The following is a 22,636-nucleotide window of genomic DNA, read 5'->3' as shown; positions in this document are numbered from 1 at the left end:
GGGAAACGTTTCTTTCCAAAGGGCATCGCAAAACGACATTTTAGTTGGCAATCACAAGGGGGGGCAGGTCCAGAGGAAGGTCCAACGTCTGACAGGAGAGGGGACTGAAGCAGGAGGTTACGCTGCCCCTTCATCAATGTGATACCAAACGTAATCTCGTAACACCAACTTCAAAAATTCATTATAAGGCATTTTGAGAAGGGAATAATATTCTTCTTCGTTGACACCGCTTGCGAGATCTTTGTTCAATTCAGTTGCACAGGCGGAGTTGCTTCCGCTCACAATTACCCTCAGTTGTCCTATCTTCTCCATGTCTCTTAAGAGGATACCGCAACCTGTAGCTCCAACTTGCTATAAGCACAACGTGCACTTGTGAGAAATGCTACAGGTCCGACCCTATCACTTGTGTGACTGTTACCTGAATCACCCTCAGGGAGGAAGAAAACTTCTAATATTAAATTAGAGTACTAAAATAGACTGGTGTAAAGGCTTACTAAAATATACTAAGCATGTCTCAGTCTTTCTATCGATTAGAAAAGAGTTTCTGGATTTTCTTGCCTTCCCTTGACCACTACGTAATCCGTCGTGTTGGGTCCTTTCACAGAATGTGAAAACAGGCGCACAGTTCCCCTCTTTGACTACCACAAAGGACAAATTTGGAGACTCACGGTATTTCACAACTTATGGTAGCGAATATCCTGACATTTCTGAGTAGATGATTTGCTATGACACGCCGTACAATTCTCACTACTAGAAAGAGTGGTCAACAAACCGAATAACCTTTCGGCCTGTCTCACTCAGCTCAAACCCAAGAACATCACTTACAAAAGTGATCTTGAATTTGTGCTCGTTCGAAACACTGACATCTAAATATGCCTTCAGAGGGTCCAAAAGGGTTTGCAAGTGCACAGTATCCCCCGAGCTCTGGCCGCTCAGCAGACGAATCTCCAACGAAATTTCTTGTGACGGTTGCATCTTCTCTAGTATCACCTGCCACAAGAGAACTCCCGACTGAGGATCAGATAAGATCTTATTCAGTTTGCCGAACTGAAAGTCGCATCCATCCCACATAAAGCTGAAGCGATGGTCGCGGCCCCGTAGGCGGAGAACTCGGTAATGACGCAGATCATGTTTGGCAATGCGACCAACGGCCTTGTGTGGTAGGGAATGGAGGGATCCTATGTCTCCAGTTATGTAACGTATGACAGGATGGCGCAGACGTGTCAGTACCGTTTGTGCAATGACACCTGTTTCTCCGTCTGGCAGTGGCTCGGCGATCCAGCCGCTTTCACCCGCAGTGCAAGAAAGCGGGAAAACTTCGATAACTGTCATTCTTGTATCGATTATAAAGTCGTTGCAGTTGGTTTCAGGATCGAAATCCACAAGAAACGGGCTGCTTGCTCCATACGGCCCAGCCTCAGCACCTCCGAGTATGGAGTATATGATTACCGGACCAAGCACTTCATAGATTTGCGCTCTTTGTATAATTGAAAGCCCTTCGGACGTGTAGATCACTTTTCCGATCTTGATCCGCTTCTTCATGTCTGACATGGTTGATATCTGGTGGACAATTGATATGATCTGACTGCTGTCGCCGGCGAGGACGTTGACGTTGAAGTCTTGCAGTATCTGTACCACAGTGGGAGGTGGGCATTGATGCCCAGCAGCTAGCACAGTAGCTCCAGCATTTTCTAGAATCTCCAGTGTTAGATCAAGTGATCTAGGAGGATGTAAGCGGTGATGTTTCTTTGATGGCAACGCTTCTACATACCTGTACAAGCTGCCGCCATGATGGGTCGACAGGACCCAGTCCCCACGTTCAATGATGCCAATCTTCTTAAGGAACTCGCCAAAGAGGGCCCTATGCCGACGATTCTCAAACGCATCTGTCGCGAAGAACAAAGGCTTCGATACACCGCCACCTCCGCCCGTAACGCTGGTGTAGACATTATGGCGATAGGTGTTCCTTGGATCGGTGTCGTTAATAAGCCGCTCAATCACGGTATACCTGATTCCGTCAGACAATATCCCAAAGAGGCCCAAGACACATACAAATCATTTTTCAGTAGCAGTGGCCATGCTTTTAGATCAAACTGTTCGAACTTCTGTGCTGCTTCCTCCCTCGCATCCTGAATGGCATCTTCATCTGGTGGATACTGAGCTGAGCAATAGAATGGGTGCATTTTTGCAACAGCAAGCACGTCTACCAACGAGTATGCCGGGCTGGGAGACATCCTGAATTTCAGCAGTGAGCATCGACTGTTTGGATCAAGGTAGCCTCCGTAGTCGCTTCCTAACGGCAATATTAAATTGTTGAAGCATGGAAAGCATTCCAGTGACTTTTGATGTAGCGTGCAGTGGTCAACAAGTTTGAAAGCGTGATTTATGATAACACCGGTTAAAGTTGCCTCAAAACTCCGCGTGTCATTGACATGGCTTGAGCTGTCAAATGTCTCGGGAGAGCCCCTGCCCGAGACACGGCTGAGTCCGCATATCCGTCATGTTCTGCTCTGACATTGAGACCTACGTGAGTGCCCAACGGCCCCCGAGAAATACTGGGCTAATGCATATCTTGTGTTACCATCAGCAAAAGAACCGACGTAAAAGCAGCAGTTCTTGCGGGGCACTGGTCGAAATTTCCCGAGAGGCTGAATACGTAAAAGGTCATTTGCACATCAATAGACTCTTCTATTTAGCTATCCGTGTCAATGGGCAACCTGTCTAATACAAGCCTCAAGGTCTAGCTGGCACTGATGTTTACTCTACATATGAACCTGTTCTTAGCTTACAGAGATCCTTCGAATGACCTGCATGATGCGGAGGCATTCTCTACAAATAGGCATACAGCGATCAATGTAGCCGAGAACGACCTTATTTAAGAACAAATATTTGTTTTTTGTCCTATTTGAAAGATTGGTCCGTGATTCCCCTCCCCTTCCTAGCTGTCATGATTGGAGATATTGAATGGTCGTGCATCCCATCTCACCCTCCGAAGGTGGCGCTCGGGATCGTTGATTTCATTCCGCGCATGCATCCATCGGCGGTTATCCATCAAGAGAATTGACCCCTTTGGCAGGTCGGACGACCTCAGATTCATCGCTGAGTGGGCCTGCACTTCACGTCGCACCAATACTGCTCTCAGCTCTTCCAGTGCTTGCTCTGCCCGAGTGGTCAGTGGCGTAATAATGTCCCCTCTGTAGCGAATAATATTCGAGTGGGGATCTGGGGCGAGAATGCTGCCAGTAATAAATGATTTCTCGGGGTCTTTGATGAACTCGGGTGGAATTTTCATCCGGAACTCGTGTGCCATCAAGGCTTTTCGTGTTTCCGATGATAGGAACTTAATGAGGCTAGCTACGTTCATCGCAGACAGTGTGCCACCTCCATACCGATCATGTTGTAGGACCTGGAGCGCGAAGTATCTCGGCAGTGGATCCTCATAGCTACAGTCGGTGTGCCATGAGAACTCACTCATAGTTTCAGACCGAGCATGATGAGCTCCTGTATGAGCGGCTGGTTTAGGCCGCACATCCCAAAACCAGCCTTTTGTCGCACTGTGAGCAATTGGCAAGCTATGACCCTGTTGTTTGTGCATACTCAGGATAAGATCCCGAAGGTAGTCACAAGAGTCATCGGGAAAGCCCAGACGGATCTTGAGCAGACCGGAAGTCTGAAGCTCTGCTACAACTTCGTAAACATGTCCAGGATCACGAGCCCAAGAAATATGCGGTGCATCGAGAACCCGAAGACTGTGCTGTAGGGTGCCATGGGAACGAATGAAATGACGATGATATGTCAGCCCAAGGGTGCCGAATCTTGTAAGACGCGAAAGTCCATGCATCGTAGCAAAAGACATAGCAGGATGGGTGATGGAAGAAGATCTCTAGATAACAGAGCCGTTGGAGGAAATTGAGTGTATTATCGACGTTAATCGAAGTACGTACCAGAATGACCTCTCTGTAACTCTAACTGGGCCTTGCTATTCTATGGGCCGCCCTAATTTCGACATCACTGCCGTCCTTGTTGTGGCTTTCTTGTCTCAGAGCACGGTTACGTCTATGGTGATCTTTATGGTGGCATTGGCAGGCTGAAAATGAAAGCCAAGTCTGCATGTCCACAAGAGGTCCTCCCCTTCAGCATAAATAAGCCCAGGTAGTGGCTTCCACCTTCTCGATGGGCTAGACTCACATCAAGAAATCTATTTGTGTACTATGCAAACTGAGCAGCTCACACAAGTTCACCTCGGGGATGATCATGGAGAGACCCGGCCTATTTCGCAACAGAACTTCGATGTGGCATCCTTCTCTAGTGAGGAAGCTCGGTTCCAGGAAAAGCTCCTCAACCTATGCCCTGCAAATCTCTGGCCCAAGGCTTCGTACACGACAGGATGTCCGCGACCTGTACTAGTGGGTCAATATCATCAGCAGCAGCTGAAGGATCTTCATGAAGCCTTGACAGCGGCCATCACGGATGTTGTGCAACGCTGGTGGAGCGACAAAGATGCACGGTTCCCAGAACGCATGCCGCTCGAGGACAAAGAGGAGGAGCTCCTGCAAGTAAGTCAATCCATCGCCGTTTGAGACATGAAGGAGAGAAGGCGGCGCTAGCTGACACGTCATATAGTGGATCGAAGGCCAGGTCATGATCGGAAACCTACCGCAGTTCTCGCAGTGTCGGGGATCATGGCGTCCAGACTTTCTCGTGGAGGACAACGGCGAGCGCGAAGAGAACTACTGCATTACGGAGATCAATACGCGTTTCTCCTTTAACGGATTCATGCACGAGGCTTATGGCCAAGCGGCAACCAACGAGAGCCTAGAGAGCGCGGAGACGGTGCTTATGCCCGCAACTGACCCGGACACTGTAAGACAATGATCATGCACCTTTCGTTTATTTGTTTTGACATCAACAGATACTAGAAGGACTATTCAACTTATTCGATCCCGAATATCCACTCCATCTTTTAAAAGGTACCGAAAATGGCATTGACATACACATGTTCATCAATGCCGTCTGGCGTCGGTTCGGCGTAAAGCCACGGCTCATCGCACCCGCTGATCTCAGGCTATTCCCAGATGCACGTAGCAAAAGCGGGTTCCGGCTGTGCTCCGTAATACACGATCGCGATGGCCAAGTCCTCCATACCTGGAGATTTGTAGCTCCGTACGGTGAGATCTGCGAAGAGATATATCAGGTTGGGCTTGAGTTACATCAACGTGAACTCCTTGCTCTAGAGCCGGAAATGTTACGTCAGATCAGCCTGCGGTGTTTCAATGATATGCGGACTATACTTCTCGTACATGACAAGCGGATGTTGGGCATTGTGAGAAAGGAGATTCCGCAGCTAGTGGCGCGAGGAGTAGTCACCGCAGTTCAAGCTGAAGCCTTACGTCTCGGCATCGCGGAGACACTAATTTCTGGTTCGAAGGAGTTGAAAGATCTGCTGCAAGTATCCCTTACTTCTCCCGGCTTGAGACACGGCTACATCCTGAAGCCGATCCGCAGTGGCAAAGGTAATGGCATCATTTTCGGAGACGATGTCACGGCACCCGAATGGATATCTCTTCTTCAAGCTCTCACATCGCCCGGTGAGATTTCAGCAGAGCTGTGCGTGGTACAGAGGCGTATCACCCCGCGTAAGTATGATCTTGTGCTGCGTGCTTCAGAAGGAATGGTTCGATATCCTCTGGTCGGCACGTATCACGTTACGAACGGGGAGTTGCTCGGTCTTGGTACCTGGCGAGCGAGCGGAGGCCGAATTGTTGCTGTAGCCTCTGGAGGATCTTGGATTTGTTCAGTCATGAAAGGTGTGAGAGATTTTCAGGAAGAATGAAATGCAAGTATTCTTTGCTTTCTATTGAATCTTGCTTACCATGCCTTGAGGAACCTGTCTCATGTCTCATCAAAATGAACTTTCGGCTACCTCGTCCACGACTCAAAGTGCATAGGAACAATGATATAAGCATGCAGAATTTCCATCATTCTTACAGCATCTTCACCTCCCATCGTGATCTGTACGAAACCAGTCGTGCTCTTCAGACTTGGTAGCATTGCCTAGCCAAGGTTCGTGAGTGCAACCACGACGTGGTATTTCTCGTAGTTTCCTGAACTCGTTCTCAATGAACACAGTATCCCCAGTGAAGTAAACCACATTTTGACGTCCATCTGGGCTGGTACCGAAAGACTTTTTGTGCAAGAGAAAGCCAAGTGACTTGTCCACCAGGGACATGGACACAAGGAACACCAGTAATGCTCCATTCGTCACCCCCAAGTTGGAACTTCAAGTTTTGCTACGGCTCGATAGCGCATGTGCCAGGATGGTGAGATAAGTTCTTTGCACCGTCAGGCGTAGTAATGACTCGCCGGCCAATGAGAAGTTGACGGCCTGTCTCATCCAAATTGTCAATGTGATCTTCGTGACTGAGTAAGACGCATTCGATGATGGGGAGTTGCTTGATTGATATGGCAGGACCTTCTTGTAGCGTAAGAAAGAATTCGCCCGGCTTTAACCCAGCCACGTGTGACCGGTCATGGCTCTGAGGAGCTTCGTCGAATATGGGATCAGTGATGAACTTGGCACCATCGATATCAACAATCGCAGTTGCGGTGGTAACGTGGGTGATGGTGATTATGCTCTTGGAATCCTCAGAAATCGCCGTTTTGCTAGTATTCTGTACTGTGGTAGAAAGATTGCCAGTTGGAGATATTGTGACCGGCTTGGTTCGTGGTTTGACGAGGCTAATTCTAGCTCGCAACTTGCTTCAGATATACAACGGGCAAGGCCCGATGCCGTTATCCATTTAGCAGCTAGCTGATAAACTGAACCCCGTGAAGTAAGGTTTCCTAGACTATGATACTGTATTTATTGGTAATGTCGGACATGTTGGTAATTTTTCCATCTTAAGTTGTGTGTAGCTCGGGGACCTCTCTTAAAATCGTGGATCTGGGCTTTACTCATAGCTTGAGCTTAAAAATTCGGGGTGATTGAATTAATATTTTTCCTGTATGAGAACTCCATGACACGTTCCAATGGATAGAAAAAGCTTCGAATACTGTAGTTCGTGTATTAAATGAAAAATTACTAGCAACTAAATCAGACCATTGGAGTTTAGTAGTGCGTGCGATATCATCTTCACCGCAGACAGGACCACCACTCTCACTAACAGAATTCCTCTTGTGTAACAAACCCGAGGGCCTTCAAGACGGAATTACTGATTACTCTTCAGGCTTACGGCCCCATACAACTCGCTGCTTGTAGTAAGGATGATGCTTGCCCGAGTGAATCTCCCTCCGAGCATGCGCAAGGAACACATGGATTTCCGACTCCGTCCAACCGATCGTATTTGCAACAAAAAGCACGAAACCTTCAGGATCGGCAAGGAACGCAAGCTTGCCGAACTGGCCGAGCTCCTTCAGCCCTGGATCTTTGGGCCAGCCGCCAATTGGAGTCTGCAGTCGAATGTTATCAGTCATCGTCCACTGCAAATATAGTATATTTACCTTGTACTCGAATTGCTGGATATCAACAAAGCCAGCAGCTTCCATGGCTTTCCGCTGTAGCTCTTCTTCATATACAGTGAAGCTCACACCTAGCTTCTTAGCCCCTTCAATAAACAGCTTACCCCACTGACCTAGTGCAGAGCTCTCCTTCACGGTGTCATCGTCACTGGTGATAATACCCGAAGGTTCAAAACTCTCGACCCAACCACCTGGCTTGCAGGTCTTATAGGCCTCGCGGAAGAATTTATACCAGTCGGGGATACTGCCGATGAGCCAGCGGATGTGAATGTAGTCGGCTGAGTTGGGCGCAAACGTCCACTCTTGGGTACAGTCTTCGATCTCACTTAAAAAAATGTCAATATGCGACCTTGTACATGGCTCAGAAGACTCACAATTGCAGGTTCGGTGGGACCCAAGAGGGCTGAATTGGCGATACATCGGTGCCGATAACTTCCACGTTGGGATATTCATCGGCGAAATCTCTGCCTGGGGTCAGTGTGCGTCTTCAAGATTACATTCTGGAGACCTACAGAGCCCAGATACCTACATAGCATGTCAGCTAGCACATAGAATAATCAAAATAAGTTTCACGTACCAGTGCCGGTTCCAATATCAAGCGCTTTCTTTTTGAAATGTTAGCTTTCAATCATGTCTGAAAGGTTTTCCATTCATCGCTCACTGTAATTTTCTCAGTATCAAGAGGCGCGAGGTGCGTCTTTCCTCCAATACCCAGCGTCAGACAGTGGTGGCTATTACAAATCAGTGCCGTTCTGAACATAAATTGCGGTTCAACCTACTTGATATCGAGCAGTTCACTTTGTCTTTCATCGTTTGCAGCCCTATTCGAGTGAGCCTCGGTACACGACGAATACATACTGGAATATCTCACCAGTACTGTGAACTGCCAATTTCCCGATGATATGTCCTCCCATGAAGCTTGCGGTATTCAAAAATACTAGAAGTCACTGAATCTGTCGAGGACGCGAGACTTTCTTCGCTCAGCGAATGAGCATCATCGTCTTGGTTCACATTCTCCTCCTAGAATCAAGTCAGCATAAATATGCATATAAGTGGCCAGCATGAAACCCGTAAGCATGTTGGTCCGTCGGGCTTATCTCACCTCGGCAAGCTGCTGCCAATGTGTAGGTTCCAGAATGCCGGTATCTCCAACATTCACCTGTGCATGTTGAGGGGGGCTGTTTGAGGGGCTCTTTGAGGGACTTTTCGCAGTATTCTTGGCAGGACTTTTCTCGCTCTTCGGGCTTGTTGCAGCCGCCGGCGGTGTCGACATTTTCAGTCCTTATATCTTGTCGCAGAGACCTTGTTCGTTGGGTCCCTTTAGCTTTCGGGAGCTTATATAGCGCAGGGTCTATGTGGGAAAAAGAGAAAACCGAAAAACAATCTGGGAATTTTCGGTCGGGGGAAATAATGATAAGATAAATTGTCCTACTCCATATTTGGGGGGGTTCGGCGAATTATAGTAACGAGTCTTGGGGATAGACGAACGAATGAGATGCTTGGCCGAGGCTTATTAGTTGATCAGCATGGGGAGACGTGTCAGTTCCTGCAGGGTTCGAGGTGGGGGGAGCAGGCATCGTTTTGTTTTAATGGTAAAAAATCTGCTAAAGAAACGGTCAAAGCATATCATGTTTGAAGTCGCTCTAAACGATGACGGTGCTCAGCTATATCTGGCGCAAGCTCAAGATCCCTAATTCCCATAATCTTATCTCAGCTTGTTTGGAGGAAGCTTCTCATCGCGACACTCACCTGAGCTATGATAACTAGGTCTACATGGATACCATAACACTAGCCCGATTGGGTATGGCATGAACTCCCTAAAATCGATCCTGGGCAACAAGATTCGCCGATACAGCAAAGAGGAGTCAGTGGTGCGTTGATTCATTGATGATGCGATTGTTCGTATCGAGACGACTACCAGTGCGCTGCTGCGCCAGCAGATAGAACCTCTATCTGAAAAACACCCTTGTCTCATAGCTGACCATCAACGCTTGCTAAAAGTTCCTCCTCCCAATCATCATCGCGCGCGTCCCATTCAGCAGAAGGTCCCATACCATCATCGCCATGAAACCAGTACCCTTCCCCAAGTCTCGCCTCGCAGGTAATCCCCTTTGTCTGAAGAAATCTCATAAACCGACCTCCAGGTACATCTCCAATCGGCTCACCACGTTCCTTCGACCCAACAACAATTCCCTTCAGATAAACGCGCTTCAATGCAGGAAACTTTCTCTCCGTCAAAGCTCTTTCGAGCATGTCCATCAACCTCTCGCTACCGAGACCGTCCTGGTCACTTCGGAAGAATCCCTCTGCATCATCAACGGCACCGTCTCCATGCTCTATCCCACTCTGTTGCTCTACAGACAGCGTCTCGAGCGTTTCACACGAGGCCTGCAAAATATTCTCCCAATCTTTATGGGCGGAGACCTCGGCACTTGTTGACCAGAAATAGCTGACCATTCTTGCTGACAGGTTGCTCTGTGATGGCTGACAGAGATACAAATGTCGTAGTCGTGGCAATCCTAATGACGTCGCATCTTTGTGAAATGGTAAGAAGCCGGATAAAGGTCTAGGTATGACAGCCCATCCCCAGAGTCTACCATACGTGGGATCCTCGGGTGGACTGTAGATATCTTCAGGCAAGCGTGTAAAATCGTCCTCCATAGTTGCTCTTGATTCTATCGGCTTGTCAAGTAGTCCGAGCTCTAGTCGCTCGACGGTTGAGCACGACTCCAATATCCATTTGGCGACGTCCGTAGGTATAGAGCCATCGAGCTTTACATAACGGAGCTTCGAAAGTGTAGGAGCAGATGGGCAGAACGATATATGCTCATTCTGGTCGAAATAAGAGGAGTCGCCATATAGCTCAAGAGCCCTGACCTTGGTGAAATACGGTAAAATTTGCCAAAAGTCTATCTTGGAGCGAACAACCGTGCAGATAGACTCAACTCGTGAGCACAGTTGTTTCAGCCGGCCGATGTCCTCAAACAACAGACCCTGCAACATCTCAAAGAATTTTTCTGCCTTGCATTGTCCCGAGTATTCAGTGTCCCAGTAGTAAAATCGTTGTGATGCAGATATCGTGGGCGAGGGCTGTTTCAAGTCGCAAGCCTTATGGAATGTATGATGATGAAACTCGACATTGGTCCATAATAGCGGTTCAGCAAGTCTATTAAGCCTTTTACAAGTTTGGGACAGCTGAGTAAGTTCGTGCGCTGTGGCATTGGTGATGATAATGCTGACAATCTCATCAGGTAGGGAATCCATCGTTGAAATGGTGTCGTGGGTCGGGCGGCGAGCAATGGCGAAAGATTTAAGAAAGCCAGATGAAGGGAAAATAAGAGCAAAGTCTGGGTACTTATTGGCGGTTTTCAGCATTGACAATAATATAACAAGTCAAAGCTCAGGCGGTCAATGACTCAGACCGGGCGCTGTTGCTGCGCTGCATTAAAGAATTAATTGAAGGACCTAGAGCCCCGCAATCAAGGCTGAAGCTGGGGGGTAATGGAGCATGTGTATGTGATGATAAATTGAGGTACCCTAGAGTAGTGATCTGCCACGATTCCGCAGAACAGCGCCTTTGTAAACGTTCCATTGCTTATAAGAAAGGGTAAAATTAGCTTAGAACATCCAATTCTGATAATTACATTATGAATTCAAACTAGGATTTCTGCTGGCTGGTCATTTGTCGCTCACCAATGAATCGATCCTGCAATCTGACAGCACCTTTCGGGATTCCGTCCCTCGATATTTAGGTCTACGCGGTAAGCGCTTGGACATGTTATGATCCTTCGGACACATTCAGCAACTCGGAGACATTCTCTGAGGCCAGTTGAAAAGCCAGACGAGATCTAAAATACGACTTTGCAAAACGCATAAATTCTACGCCACCACTGAATAATTCTGAGTTTGAGCTGAACCTGGAGCATTCGTAACTTCGTCCAGCCCCACCTTGTTAACGTCAGTCCGAATCCAAGATGTCTTCCCCGCTACGTAAAGTAGCCATAGTCGGCGTAAGTTATCATGGCCAGCAGCAAAGCCGAATGACAAACAGACATTATTAGGCTTCGGGTCGCATTGGCGCATTCATCTTCAAATCTTTACACCGAAGCAACAAGTTCGATATCACCGTCATCAACAGATTCGGCTCCAAGCCAGCTGAGTATCCTGAACCGACCAAAGTTGTTCAAGTGCACGATGAGTACCCACCACTCGAGATGGTACAGGCCTTTCGTGGTCATGATGCTGTGGTACTGGCCTTGGGTTTCGCAGCAGAGGAGCATCTCCCCGAGCTAGCTCGTGCTTCTGTTGAGGCTGGTGTCAAGAGATTGATCGCCTCGGGCTATGGCGTTGACACGACCAATGAAGAGGCTGTTAAGATATTTCCTGTTGCAGCTGCGAAAGCGCGTATGGTTGAGCATCTCAAGTTTCTGGAGCAGCCCAGTTGGTCTTGGACTGAAGTTGCCTGTGGAGCTTTCCTAGATTTGTGAGGTCATTCAACTTTCGGGATGAAGTGCTTTTGTTGACAACCTCATATAGTTGCATTGAAGTCGACTTTTTCGGTATCAAGCCTGAGGCCAAGACAGCTGAGATCCTGGATGATGGGAATGCCAAGTTTACCGCCACTACCCGTGATGGTGTCGGCCAAGCTGTCGTTGGCATTCTCGGTCACCCAGAAGAAACAGCGAATCGCATTGTCTATATCTCGTCGACAGAGCTGTCTCTGAATGACGTCCTGGAGGCCGAGCAAAAGCTCGTCGGTAAGGAAGGATGGAAGATCACGAATGTCAAGACCGATGAAGAGATCGCCAAGGCACAGAAGATCGTTGCAACAGCCACTGAAATGATGCCCAGAATGAGGGCTACCGGAAGACTGGGTCTTGCAGTCAATGTTCAGGACAGATTTGAGGCGAATTTCGAGAGACGGGGCATCCTCGACAATGACTTGTTGGGAGTACCGCAGGAGAGCATCGAAGAGGTTGTCGCGCGAGTCAGGTACGGGCGCTAGAGATACGTCTGTTGGGAGTACAGACACGAAAATGAGTTGGATACTGTCAGTCGTTTCTCTCGATTGTCTATATTTCTAGATAATTACATATTCTGATCCAATGCACGAGGCAATCGTACTCTCTTCCTTGCGCAGCTTGTGCAACAATGCTCCTCGATGCTAATATGTCAAATCAACCAACAGAAGTGGATAAACTTATCCCACCAGTAACTTCTGACCTGCGCAGGGCAAGCCTTGGCAAGGATATGATTTGCCAGCGATGTTTTTAGGATGAGGGGAACGCTCACGTGTGGAGAAGCGTCGCATTCAAACTCGACCCATATCCGGCACTCAACTTCAGCTGACGTATTCTTAGCCTGATATCTTGAATCTGATTACTTGTCCAGCAGCGGAGAATAAAAGCTCAAGCTGATTCAAGTTCAAGTCAGAGACAAATGCTAGCAGCAGCTCGAGCAGAACTCGCGTCTGGTGATTCAGGCGCCGGGCCAAATGGTGCCTCCACAAAACCGCCCAAGAAGCGCGTCCGCAATTTCACGGCAGATGACCGGGCTGCACATCGCATCTTTGAGAAGAAGCGCCGGGAGCTGTTTCGAGAGCGGCTTAACGTTAGTCATCTGCTGTACTTTCTCTCTATACCTCGACTGACGTTTTGCTGTAGGACCTGGCGAAAGAACTACCAGCGCTAGCTGGGAAGAACCCCGCCAGGCTGTCAAAGCACGACGTGATTGATGAGAGCATCTCACGTCATCAGTTCGAACGCACTGCGTGCCTGGATGTGATACAGGCTTATAGGGCGATGGTTCGGGAACGAGATGAGCTGCTTGCTGAGGTGAATACCTGGCGAGCTACCGCTGCGATGCCTGAACGTCGTTCTACGAGCACCCAGATGAACGTTGATGACCTGGGGAAGTTGGAGACTAGAATTCGAGGCCAGCAAGCAGAAGGCTTTCGTGCTGATGTCCATGACTCAGCTCCGCTGGATACGAGCTACACTGTCGTCAACGATCCGACTTCTCAGCCTTCTTTCTCTCCTCCGACCAATTCTATTCACCCAGCACCAGTACCCCACACAACCTTACTAGGTAACGAAGAAGCCAGTCTAATTCAAAGCTCTTCATTTGATCCAACTGGACCAATACCTCATTCAGATGAGCTTATCAACCAGACTATGGCTCTGATGGAAACGCAACATTTACCAAACCAAGCTATGATGATGCCACTAAAGAATATGAACGAGTCCAGCGTCGATGCAATTGCAGAAACACAACTAGAGAATGGCAGGCCGATCTCTAACATGCACGACTTCCTTGCGGACACTTCAGGCGATCAGATGTCTCTCGCGGGCTGGGGTACCGACTTTCCTCTTTCAGCGATGGATTTTGGGCCAGATACGACACTTCAACAATATTGTTTCTAGTACTCTTGGGCAAATTGCTTTGGTGGTCAATTTCTCGGCGATGTGAAAGACTTGTCTACACTTTAGCCAGCATGGCTTCAACCTTGGCCTTGCTTCGCTCTTCACCACCAATAAACAGTGTCAGCGCATCTGCCAAGCGAGTCTTGGTCGCTTTATCAGCCTCATTCGCCTTGTCAATCTCAGCACCACCGTTAGCAAGATAGTCGACATCAGTGCTGGCCAGTTTTCCATCCCAGTCTGGTCCAGCCAAAGGATCGATAGAAAGGAGCTTCTTGAGTCTCTCAGGGAGTGGATTAGCGTTCTTATACGCGTGAACAGGCTTAGGAAGGCCTTCTCCGGGCTGCTTGGAAGCATCGTAAGGAAGCTTTGAGAGTTTCTCGAGGACGGTGTGAGAGATGGTGGCTGAGTGGCATCCCATCTCACCAGCGGCCATAGCTTCCTGAGGCGTGATAAAGCTGGGGACCTGTCAGTTTGGATGCTGGTATCTGTGGTCTATCTCCTACCTGGCATTTTTCACAAGGGGTTGTTCCTTTCCGGTTTCCTTGTAAAGCCGTTTGTATGTCTCAAGAATCTGGACGATGCGTGGAGAGTTTGGGTGCTCCAGCGCAGGGTCAGCAACGTCTGGCCAAAGAGATAGCTCATCATGCGCCCGCGTTTCTGTAGCTTTGAGTTAATTGTTTAACGTTACTGCTTATTTATTTAACTTACCGTTGTAGTAGGGGCTGATGTATAGCATGCCAGCCTGGCTGCAAGCGATAGCCTGGGCGAGACTGAAAAGTGCCGTGCCAAGTGTAGGGATGCCCTCGGCGGAGAGAATCTTTGCGGCGTTCAGAGCAGGCCCAGTAGAAGGGATCTTGATGCAGAACCGCTCTCGCGAGATGCCGGCTCTTGCAAATTCCTTATCGTAAAGGCGTGCATGATCAAGAGTTGCTTGCGTGTCGTAAGCCTTGGAAGGAAGTGTTTGCAGAAGAACACGGCCTTGGATTGAATCGATGTTCTTCTTACACATGAGAACAGCCTGTGATCCAGTGAGCAGGTTTCCCTTAACACCGATGAGATGCATCAATTACCATGCGCGTATAGATGGCGAGCCAGCCTTGATCTTTGAGCTCCTTAGTAATTTGCTCGAACAATTCTTTGTTCGAGTCATCACCGAGTTGGATGTCAACCCAGAGTTGGTTGCTGGTCTGATCATGGAACTTGAATGGCATGGATTTAATCCACTCTGGAGCCATCCAATCGACATCCACGTTGACTAATCCCATCAGCATTACGTCGTTAAGGCCTTCTTCAGAAGAGAAACGTACGCTGCTCTTCGAGCTTGTCAAGCCATGATTGAGTTCCGGTGCTTCCCATTTTGGATAAGATTTGTAGAATGCTCTGTTTGGTTGATGTTAAAGATGCTTGTTTATGATGACTTGTTATGATGGTGTAGGATAGAGGGCGGGTAGGGAATACGCTTATAACCTTACTTCCATCGAGTTCTCAATGCTCAAATGGCTCCAAATTGCCGAGATTGCGACCGTTCTGTGACCTGCCCTGCGTGTACCAAGTCTCTGTGCACTATTCCCCTCCTATGCCCTGCGTGTGCCAATTCATTCGGCGTAGCGTTCCCCGCTCAAGCCCTGTGTGTTCCATTGCCCTGCGTGTGGCATCAGCATCCTTAGTACATGTTCCAAACACAAATTGGCCAATCGGGTTGTTGACCCGATTACACTAAGTCTTCCTTCGGGGGGAATTGTTCAGTTTGCCGAGATCCGGCACTTCAGGAACATTCTTGTTTGTCTCATCTCACATGATGTCAAATCCTATGCGGGGTGGAATCATTCAGTCTGGAGTGGAAGTGGCGCCATTCTAAGAAGAGTTTGGAGCGAAAGTTGATACTCTGGGGAACCTAGTTCACCCCGCAAGTTGATGCTTTGATCGACGATTATAAAAGTGGCCCTCTTGCGCTGATAAACAGACATGTTGTTCAAGGGCTATCAATTGATTACTAGTACTTTTGCAGATTCCTGAAATCACAATGGATCGAAAGTCTGATATTGAAGACCAGGTGAAGCATGATGTTGAGCACATCGACCACCTCACGCCGCAGGACTTTACTCGGAATGCAAACGCCAAGTATGTTACTCACCAGACAGTAGACAGTTGCTGACATCGTCAATCTACAGAATTCGCAACCCTCTTGCGGGCATCTCTCGAGCCGATCTGCGAACTCAAGTCATTGCCTTCTGTCAAGACTATGACTTCCAGGACAAGATAGACGTGTTCTACCGTGGGGCACTTGCAGCTCAAACCCCAACAAACTACGAAAGCATTGAAGAGCTAACTGACGATGATAAACGCGTATTGGAACGGGAGGTAACCCATAAGTGGCATCTTCCCCGTAGTCTCTACTACGGCATTGCTCTCTGTTCTCTTGGCTCTGCCGTACAAGGCTGGGATAACACTGGAGCGAATGGCGCAAACCTATCGTTCCCGCAAGAATTTGGCATTGAGCATAAAACCACTCTTATAGGTGTCATCAACTCTGGTCCTACCCTCTTTGGTCTTCTCAGCGCTTGGGCAGCAGACCCTATCAACAACCGCATTGGCCGACGAGGCGCCATCTTCTTGACCGGCCTTTTCTGTATCTTTCCGGTACTGGCACAAGCTTTCACCCAAAACTGGTGGGGGCTGTTGATCTGCCGTCTCTTCATGGGTTTGGGAATGGGCATCAAAATCTCGACCATTCCCGTTTACTCAGCTGAAATTGCCCCTGCATCTATCAGAGGTGGCATCGTCACGAGCTTCCAGCTATGGGTTGCTTTCGGCATTTTTGTAGGTTTCTGTTCGAACCTCATCTGGTATCGTATCGGAGACCTTGCTTGGCGGTTCCAGCTTGCAGCTGCGTTTGTCCCAGCTATTCCGGTAGTCATCTTTGTCTGGTTCTGCCCTGGTAAGTATTCGTCTGTACTGTACCGACCTCAAAGCTAACTTCATGCTAGAGTCCCCTCGCTGGCTTATCAAGAAGGGAAGATACCAAGACTCTTTCAAAGTCTTCTGCCGTATTCGCAACACAGAAATGCTAGCTGCCCGAGATTTGTACTACGCTCATCGTCAGATCCTCGAAGAAAAGGACGCCTTCGGCGGAAAGACCCTCGCGCGTCGAATGTGGGAACTCGTCAGCGTCCCTCGCCTCCGCCGAGCGACAGTTGCTTCATCCTGGATCGTTATCTCACAGCAATTTTCCGGAATCAACATCATGGCATTTTACTCTTCCACCATCTTTGCCGCTGCAAACTACTCCACCAGGGACTGTCTTCTTGCTTCCATGGGGTTCGGCCTGGTCATGTTTATCTTTGCCTTTCCTGCTGTTTACATGGTTGACACTTTTGGCCGGCGAAATCTGCTGCTAGTTACTTTCCCCAACATGGCATGGTGTTTGTTGGCAGCAGGATTCAGCTTTCTTATTGATAAGAACTCGAGTGCTAGAGTACCGCTTATCGCCTTCTTCATATACCTCTTCACAGCTATGTATGGACCTGGTAAGTTGATCATCCATTCACCAATCTGCCAGAAGCTAACTGTTCAGGCATCGGACCACTGCCTTCTATCTATTTCTCCGAAGCATTTCCACTGTCGCATCGAGAGATTGGCTCCGCCTTCACCATCTGCGTCAATAACGCGGTTGGCAGTGCTTTGACGTTGACGTTCCCTTCTCTTCTGGATCGTCTTGGGCCAACTGGGGCATTCAGCTTCTACGCAGGCCTCAATGTTGTAGCGTTTGTAGTGATATTCTTGATCATTCCAGAGACCAAGTGAGTGACTAACGCTGCGATTCATTATCTCCATAACTGACTAGAATGTTACAGGCAACGTACTCTCGAAGAATTGGACTACATCTTTGGAGTTCCAACAAGACGCCATGTCGCGTATCAGCTTCGGCATTGGTTGCCTTGGTTTGTCAACAGGCATATCTTTCTTCAGAAGTCAGCTACGCTTGAGCCATTGTATCAGCTGGATTAGAAGCGCAGGCTCAGCGGCCGATTGGTAGCAAAGCACTCGAGGTGATGATAAAGTGGGTACAGTGGCTCTATAATTTGATCTTTCGCTATTTTTATGTGTTTCCGTCGATGTTTGCATGCTAGGAGTTAAGCCGGCAAGTTCAATACTCACGATAAAACCAGTACGGCTTAAACATTCTTTCTAACGCTAGAATATCCCATAGTGGTATTTTCAAGCTGGCTCTCTCCCTCATGCTACTTATCGTCAAAGATTGATATCACTCGGATGTTTTTCCTCCATTATCTTCCAGACCTGTCGCCGAGTGGTTCAACATGAGTCTAGTGACGTACATAGTCGATTTTAGAAGGGATAAACAAAAGAAAATGGCTACAAGGCAAGAAAGAAGAAAGCTGGAAGATAAGTATCGTTGAACTTTTGGGGTCGAAGCTTATATTGTGCAAAAATAAATTCGTGCCCTCTTCATGTCTGTTAGCACCCTAAAGCTCAACCTTGTGGCCAGCAATTAGTAAAGTAGCTCGAGGATGAGAAAGTAATCGTGCAATAGAAAGGACGAATAATGAGCCCCAAACAACCTTACAAAGACGATGGGTTCGGGGGTAGAGCTACGGGAGTGAATGGTAGACTCCGTATTGATGAAGCGTCTTGAAGATTAAGATTTGCAACATGAGAGGAATCTCCCATAATTTGGAGGTCAGCGCGCTTGTGCAAGCAAACCCACATGATGAGAAGATGAGTAGGCAGCGAATAGAGTTTGGGGGAGCAAGAATTGAGGATAAGGGAAGGAAACCAGAGAGATATGCTTAAAATATCCTAGTATACAATCCAAACACCAGATCCAACCAATCACCACTTGCTATCCTTCAATAATTACATGACCTTCATTCCCATGGCAGTCTTGCTCGCCATACCAGCCAACTCAAAATGCTGCACCATCTTCGCCGACCCAGATCCACCGGAGACATCAAGAACAGTGACAGCAGCCTGAGTAGTACCATTGCCAGGCGAAAGAGCATAGAGGAAGTTGCCAGAAGCAGCCAGGTCGATCAGACCAGGGTCGCCGTTGCAAGTCAAGTCAAGCTCAGACACGACGCTTGCATCCTCGAGGCTCATCTCGACAACTCGGTTGCGGCCGACATCTGTCACGAAAGCAGACTTGGTAGCGGGGGAAATGGCGACCCAGCAAGTTGCTTTTTGGCCTTGGACTGCTCCCTTGGCGGCGGTTGTGGCTTCGCAGCTGTTGGGGTCGACATCGAGAATGGCTGCGCCGAAAGAAGCGTCTGTGGCGAAGACCTTTGATGTTCCTGGGATGACCTGCGATCCGAAAAGAACAGCTGTTCCTTCAGGTGAGCTGCGAGCATCCTGCTTGCTCACAGCCGCAACTCCATTGTTCATCTCGACATTCGCGACGGAGATAAAGCCAGTCTTGTTCACAGCAGGGTCACCCTTGACCATAGTGAATAGCATGGACTCATCGTCTGAGAAGAGTACTTGTGAAAGTGTGTTGGTAGGCCCAGCGGGAGGTGTCGTTTGGCCAAGGTCGATCGTTCGCAGCTCATCCATGGCACCGAGCCCTTGTCGAGAGAAGCTGCTGCAGGAAACACCGGCCTTGGCACCAGTAGAACCAACACAAACGACTCCGTTCTTCGCTGAGGCAGCAACAGTATTGGGAAACTCGCCGGGAACCTGGACTGGTTTGCCGACCATTTGTAGTTTCGTGGGATCGGATCGCGAGACTCTAAGCATACTGAGAGTGTTGGAGCCGGCGTTGACAGCAAAGATGTTCTAAGCCAAAGTAAGTAAAATGCCAATAGCGTCTGGGACAATGGGTACACTTACGTTGCCTGCAATTGTCAAAGCAGACTGGCTGATAAGAGCATCAGGCGTAGCGGGCTTGCCATCCGCATCAACAGCTACAGATCCTGCACCGCCGGTCATAGTGACTTTGCCCTTGGAGAGTGTACCGTCTTTGCCAATTGGGATCGCGAGAACACCGTTGGTCTCCTCGTTCGTGAGAACATAGATCGCTTTGCCCATCATAGCATTGCTGTTCATTCCGGGCTTGCATGCTGGGTGGCTGCTAGCTTCCTGTGCAAGCCATAGCAAAGCTGGGAGAAAGAATCCTGAGGAGAACATATTGTGTAATGTGTTGATGATGAAGTTGGTAAGAGAGTGTAGAAGAAAATATTAAAAAGCAGGCCTGCTGCAGAGAATGTATGAGAGAAGAATGTTGAGTGATTGAATGAAGATATCGAGTTTATTGAACGCGTCTCGATCTTCTTTATAGCAATCTCTCATCCAAACTCAACATCTCCATATATTCTATTTGCAGGGATAAAATCCCGACATCGAAGTAATCTGAATTTCCTCTTTAGGAAAAGCAAGATTTTCATTGCAACATAAACGGCCAAATCGAAAGTCCCACTTCCTTAAAATGTGAAACCAGGTTGAAGAACCATCCACAGTTCGGAAACAACATAATGCGACTTGGTTGCCGTGCTGCCGGCTAAAGTGAAACCAGGGTGTGATGTCCCCTGTTTGGAAGTCAGATCTGTGCTTTTAGACTCTGTAATCACGATTTCCGTTTTGGAAGCGCCATACCTTCATTTGGAGATTGCTTCATAGGCAATAGAGGAAGCAGTTGACCTTATTGCCAGTGTTTAAACGTTTTGTATATAGATAGCAAAAAGTCAATGATCTGACACGAGACTTAGTTGTCAGAATGTAAGGAACTCAGTAATAAGGGAAAAATCGAGACCACCAACATAGATAAACTTATCATATAAGGTTAACATCAGAATATTATCAACTTCTCTAACCTTGAAGCAAATTAAACAAATTAAAAAAAACACTCGGTAGTGACATTATCACTTATCCTTGCAAATAGAAAGAATATTTCTTGACCATTCGGCATGCTCCTTGAGGCATGATATCACAACCCTTTCGCTAATCCCTCTCCATGTCAAGGCTGACAGGAGAAGGACGAACCTTTCCTAATTAGGAAATTCTGATATTCTCATCTTCGGTGCGCCAAAATGAGGGGACGACGCCGAAACGCCCCTGATACAAGGGTCTCACTCAGCTAGCGCTCACCAGAACCAATGGGAACAATGCTCACCTGTTGACTAATCTTGGATAAGAAACAAGAATGAAGCAGCTGAACTGGAGTCGTTGTTCTCTTCATCTTTATTGATCTTTCATCATTTTTACCCTTTTCGCGTTCCTCCTCGCTTGCGCCAATCTCACAATGACTGACAGAATCTTTCGGATTTTTAATCCTGGGGGTTAGTTTGAGTTTTTGCTAACCCTTGTTTGTGCAAGCTGCTGACGATGATCAGAGCCCAAGGAAAATCCAGTAGAGAGACGTCGAGCGCAATTACGACGTGCTCAACAGTAAGAAACTCTTGGGGCACTGTCTTATATAACCATTATTAACACCCCACTCTTTTAGATCCTACCGTGGTCGGAAGGATAAGTACGCGAGGACGTTGGAAGAAGAATTAGCCAAGTCTCGAGCGAGGGAAGCGGAACTAGCACGTGAGTGCGAGCAACTCCGTGCAGGTCTTCAAAATGCCCTTCAGCAACTATCTCAAGGTCCCAATTCTACCGATACTGGATTCAGAGAGATCAACTACCCGATCAATGACTATGCTACTCCATCCAGAACTACAGGGTCGTCGAGCGGCGCTTCGCCGATGTACCTGGGCGATCCGGGCTACCAATCAGTGGACATAATACCTTCTCCACAACTGATATCACCGTCCTCGTTTGGTGACTTCTCTGACCCATCCGAGGGCCATGGGGCTCCCGTCTTGTTCAATCAAGGGTACTCAAGCCATTCGCGCGTGGGTGAAGTGGATCAGATCGTTGCAGGCATGGAGTTTGTCTTGAAGTATGTCCCTCTAACACATCATCATCAAGTCTCTGCTAACACACATCAGAATTGAAGAACCTTGCTTGGGTCATCTGCACGGAGACTCCAAGAAACCTGACGAGCCTGGCAATCATGCTCTCACTGCGACGGCTCAGCTCATGGCAGCCTGTGGCGACACATCACATACAAACAACCCCCGTCTCCCTTCATCCCCCGCCTTTGGAAATACTCCATCGACCATGCTAGAGCGACTGTTGACACTGGCGCCTGACCTGTCGAATGAGGATGAGATGACGCCAATCCAGGCCTGGAATAACATCCGGTGTCGGCCAAACTTTGGTGGGTTCAGTACAAGCAGCTTGGGTAGCCTTGCGGCGAAATTAATGAAGGCTGCAAAATGTCACGGGTAAGTTCATTCAGATACAGTGTTCCGAGGCTGCTGACAAAGAATAGTTTCGGCGCTGCGATAAAGCGATCTGTTTTTGAAGGTCTAGTATATGAGACCCTGGTTACTGGACAGACCTTTTAGTCATAATATTCTTGCAGGTCTGATTTAGACTAGTGTATCATATTTACATCTTCTTTTGTTCTATCATAACTCGGAACGCCCTTTCATTTATTCATGTTATTCGCGACTTAGGCATGGGAACATGATGTCAGCATTCTTTTAGCGGCTTAGGAGCTGTTCAGGTAACAACCTACGGTATGAACTGTTCGACTCGGTATTCTTTGTCATCACGTAGCCATAGCTTACCAGACAGACAAACTCAAGGCGCCAGGTTCAGCTGCACAGACAAGAGCCATGCCACTCCCTGAG

At 48.2% G+C, this 22,636-nt stretch overlaps 9 protein-coding genes across 9 annotated transcripts; 4 read left to right on the top strand and 5 right to left on the bottom strand.

Annotated features, from left to right (window-relative positions):
• Positions 1-674: 674 nt before the first annotated feature.
• Positions 675-3,841, bottom strand: FOBCDRAFT_125958 (uncharacterized protein; the record flags this gene model as incomplete). Its single annotated transcript, XM_059607803.1, has 8 exons — positions 675-723; positions 773-1,720; positions 1,772-2,008; positions 2,053-2,235; positions 2,528-2,555; positions 2,790-2,807; positions 2,846-2,870; positions 2,987-3,841. The coding sequence occupies 8 exons, from the start codon at positions 3,839-3,841 to the stop codon at positions 675-677; spliced, it is 2,343 nt and encodes a 780-aa protein (XP_059466740.1).
• A 370-nt stretch (positions 3,842-4,211) lies between these two features.
• On the top strand, positions 4,212-5,833 carry FOBCDRAFT_236761 (uncharacterized protein; the record flags this gene model as incomplete). Its single annotated transcript, XM_059610101.1, has 4 exons — positions 4,212-4,556; positions 4,624-4,863; positions 4,913-5,636; positions 5,667-5,833. 4 exons carry the CDS (start codon positions 4,212-4,214, stop codon positions 5,831-5,833), a joined length of 1,476 nt encoding a protein of 491 aa, XP_059464130.1.
• Positions 5,834-6,290: 457 nt separating this feature from the next.
• On the bottom strand, positions 6,291-8,791 carry FOBCDRAFT_128799 (S-adenosyl-L-methionine-dependent methyltransferase; the record flags this gene model as incomplete). The annotated part of the gene is made up of 10 exons (XM_059607844.1): positions 6,291-6,676; positions 7,014-7,052; positions 7,233-7,843; positions 7,893-7,982; positions 8,031-8,043; positions 8,096-8,123; positions 8,180-8,249; positions 8,298-8,394; positions 8,457-8,538; positions 8,621-8,791. The coding sequence occupies 10 exons, from the start codon at positions 8,789-8,791 to the stop codon at positions 6,291-6,293; spliced, it is 1,587 nt and encodes a 528-aa protein (XP_059464129.1).
• Positions 8,792-9,398: 607 nt separating this feature from the next.
• FOBCDRAFT_315511 (uncharacterized protein) lies at positions 9,399-10,782 on the bottom strand (the record flags this gene model as incomplete). The annotated part of the gene is made up of 1 exon (XM_031173347.3): positions 9,399-10,782. One exon carries the CDS (start codon positions 10,780-10,782, stop codon positions 9,490-9,492), a length of 1,293 nt encoding a protein of 430 aa, XP_031050132.2. The 3' UTR covers positions 9,399-9,489.
• Positions 10,783-11,492: 710 nt separating this feature from the next.
• FOBCDRAFT_288173 (uncharacterized protein) lies at positions 11,493-13,960 on the top strand (the record flags this gene model as incomplete). Its single annotated transcript, XM_031173345.3, has 6 exons — positions 11,493-11,528; positions 11,580-12,001; positions 12,055-12,510; positions 12,547-12,568; positions 12,910-13,128; positions 13,182-13,960. 6 exons carry the CDS (start codon positions 11,493-11,495, stop codon positions 13,938-13,940), a joined length of 1,914 nt encoding a protein of 637 aa, XP_031050130.3. The 3' UTR covers positions 13,941-13,960.
• Positions 13,961-13,975: 15 nt separating this feature from the next.
• FOBCDRAFT_288169 (uncharacterized protein) lies at positions 13,976-15,296 on the bottom strand (the record flags this gene model as incomplete). Its single annotated transcript, XM_031173343.3, has 5 exons — positions 13,976-14,395; positions 14,444-14,597; positions 14,649-14,958; positions 15,011-15,195; positions 15,248-15,296. The coding sequence occupies 5 exons, from the start codon at positions 15,294-15,296 to the stop codon at positions 13,996-13,998; spliced, it is 1,098 nt and encodes a 365-aa protein (XP_031050128.2). The 3' UTR covers positions 13,976-13,995.
• Positions 15,297-15,963: 667 nt separating this feature from the next.
• FOBCDRAFT_315508 (and other transporter-domain-containing protein) lies at positions 15,964-17,948 on the top strand (the record flags this gene model as incomplete). Its single annotated transcript, XM_031173342.2, has 5 exons — positions 15,964-16,061; positions 16,112-16,878; positions 16,928-17,467; positions 17,515-17,740; positions 17,795-17,948. 5 exons carry the CDS (start codon positions 15,964-15,966, stop codon positions 17,946-17,948), a joined length of 1,785 nt encoding a protein of 594 aa, XP_031050127.1.
• Positions 17,949-18,815: 867 nt separating this feature from the next.
• On the bottom strand, positions 18,816-19,883 carry FOBCDRAFT_128118 (uncharacterized protein; the record flags this gene model as incomplete). Its single annotated transcript, XM_031173341.3, has 2 exons — positions 18,816-19,730; positions 19,785-19,883. The coding sequence occupies 2 exons, from the start codon at positions 19,881-19,883 to the stop codon at positions 18,816-18,818; spliced, it is 1,014 nt and encodes a 337-aa protein (XP_031050126.2).
• A 1,309-nt stretch (positions 19,884-21,192) lies between these two features.
• Positions 21,193-22,229, top strand: FOBCDRAFT_196762 (uncharacterized protein; the record flags this gene model as incomplete). The annotated part of the gene is made up of 4 exons (XM_031173340.3): positions 21,193-21,229; positions 21,284-21,338; positions 21,397-21,837; positions 21,887-22,229. 4 exons carry the CDS (start codon positions 21,193-21,195, stop codon positions 22,227-22,229), a joined length of 876 nt encoding a protein of 291 aa, XP_031050125.2.
• Positions 22,230-22,636: the final 407 nt, after the last annotated feature.

This window comes from Fusarium oxysporum, chromosome II (genome assembly GCF_013085055.1).
Source record: "Fusarium oxysporum Fo47 chromosome II, complete sequence".
Lineage (NCBI taxonomy): Eukaryota > Fungi > Ascomycota > Sordariomycetes > Hypocreales > Nectriaceae > Fusarium > Fusarium oxysporum.
Note: the sequence above shows the minus strand (reverse complement) of the source record. Positions and strands in the feature narration are given on the sequence as shown.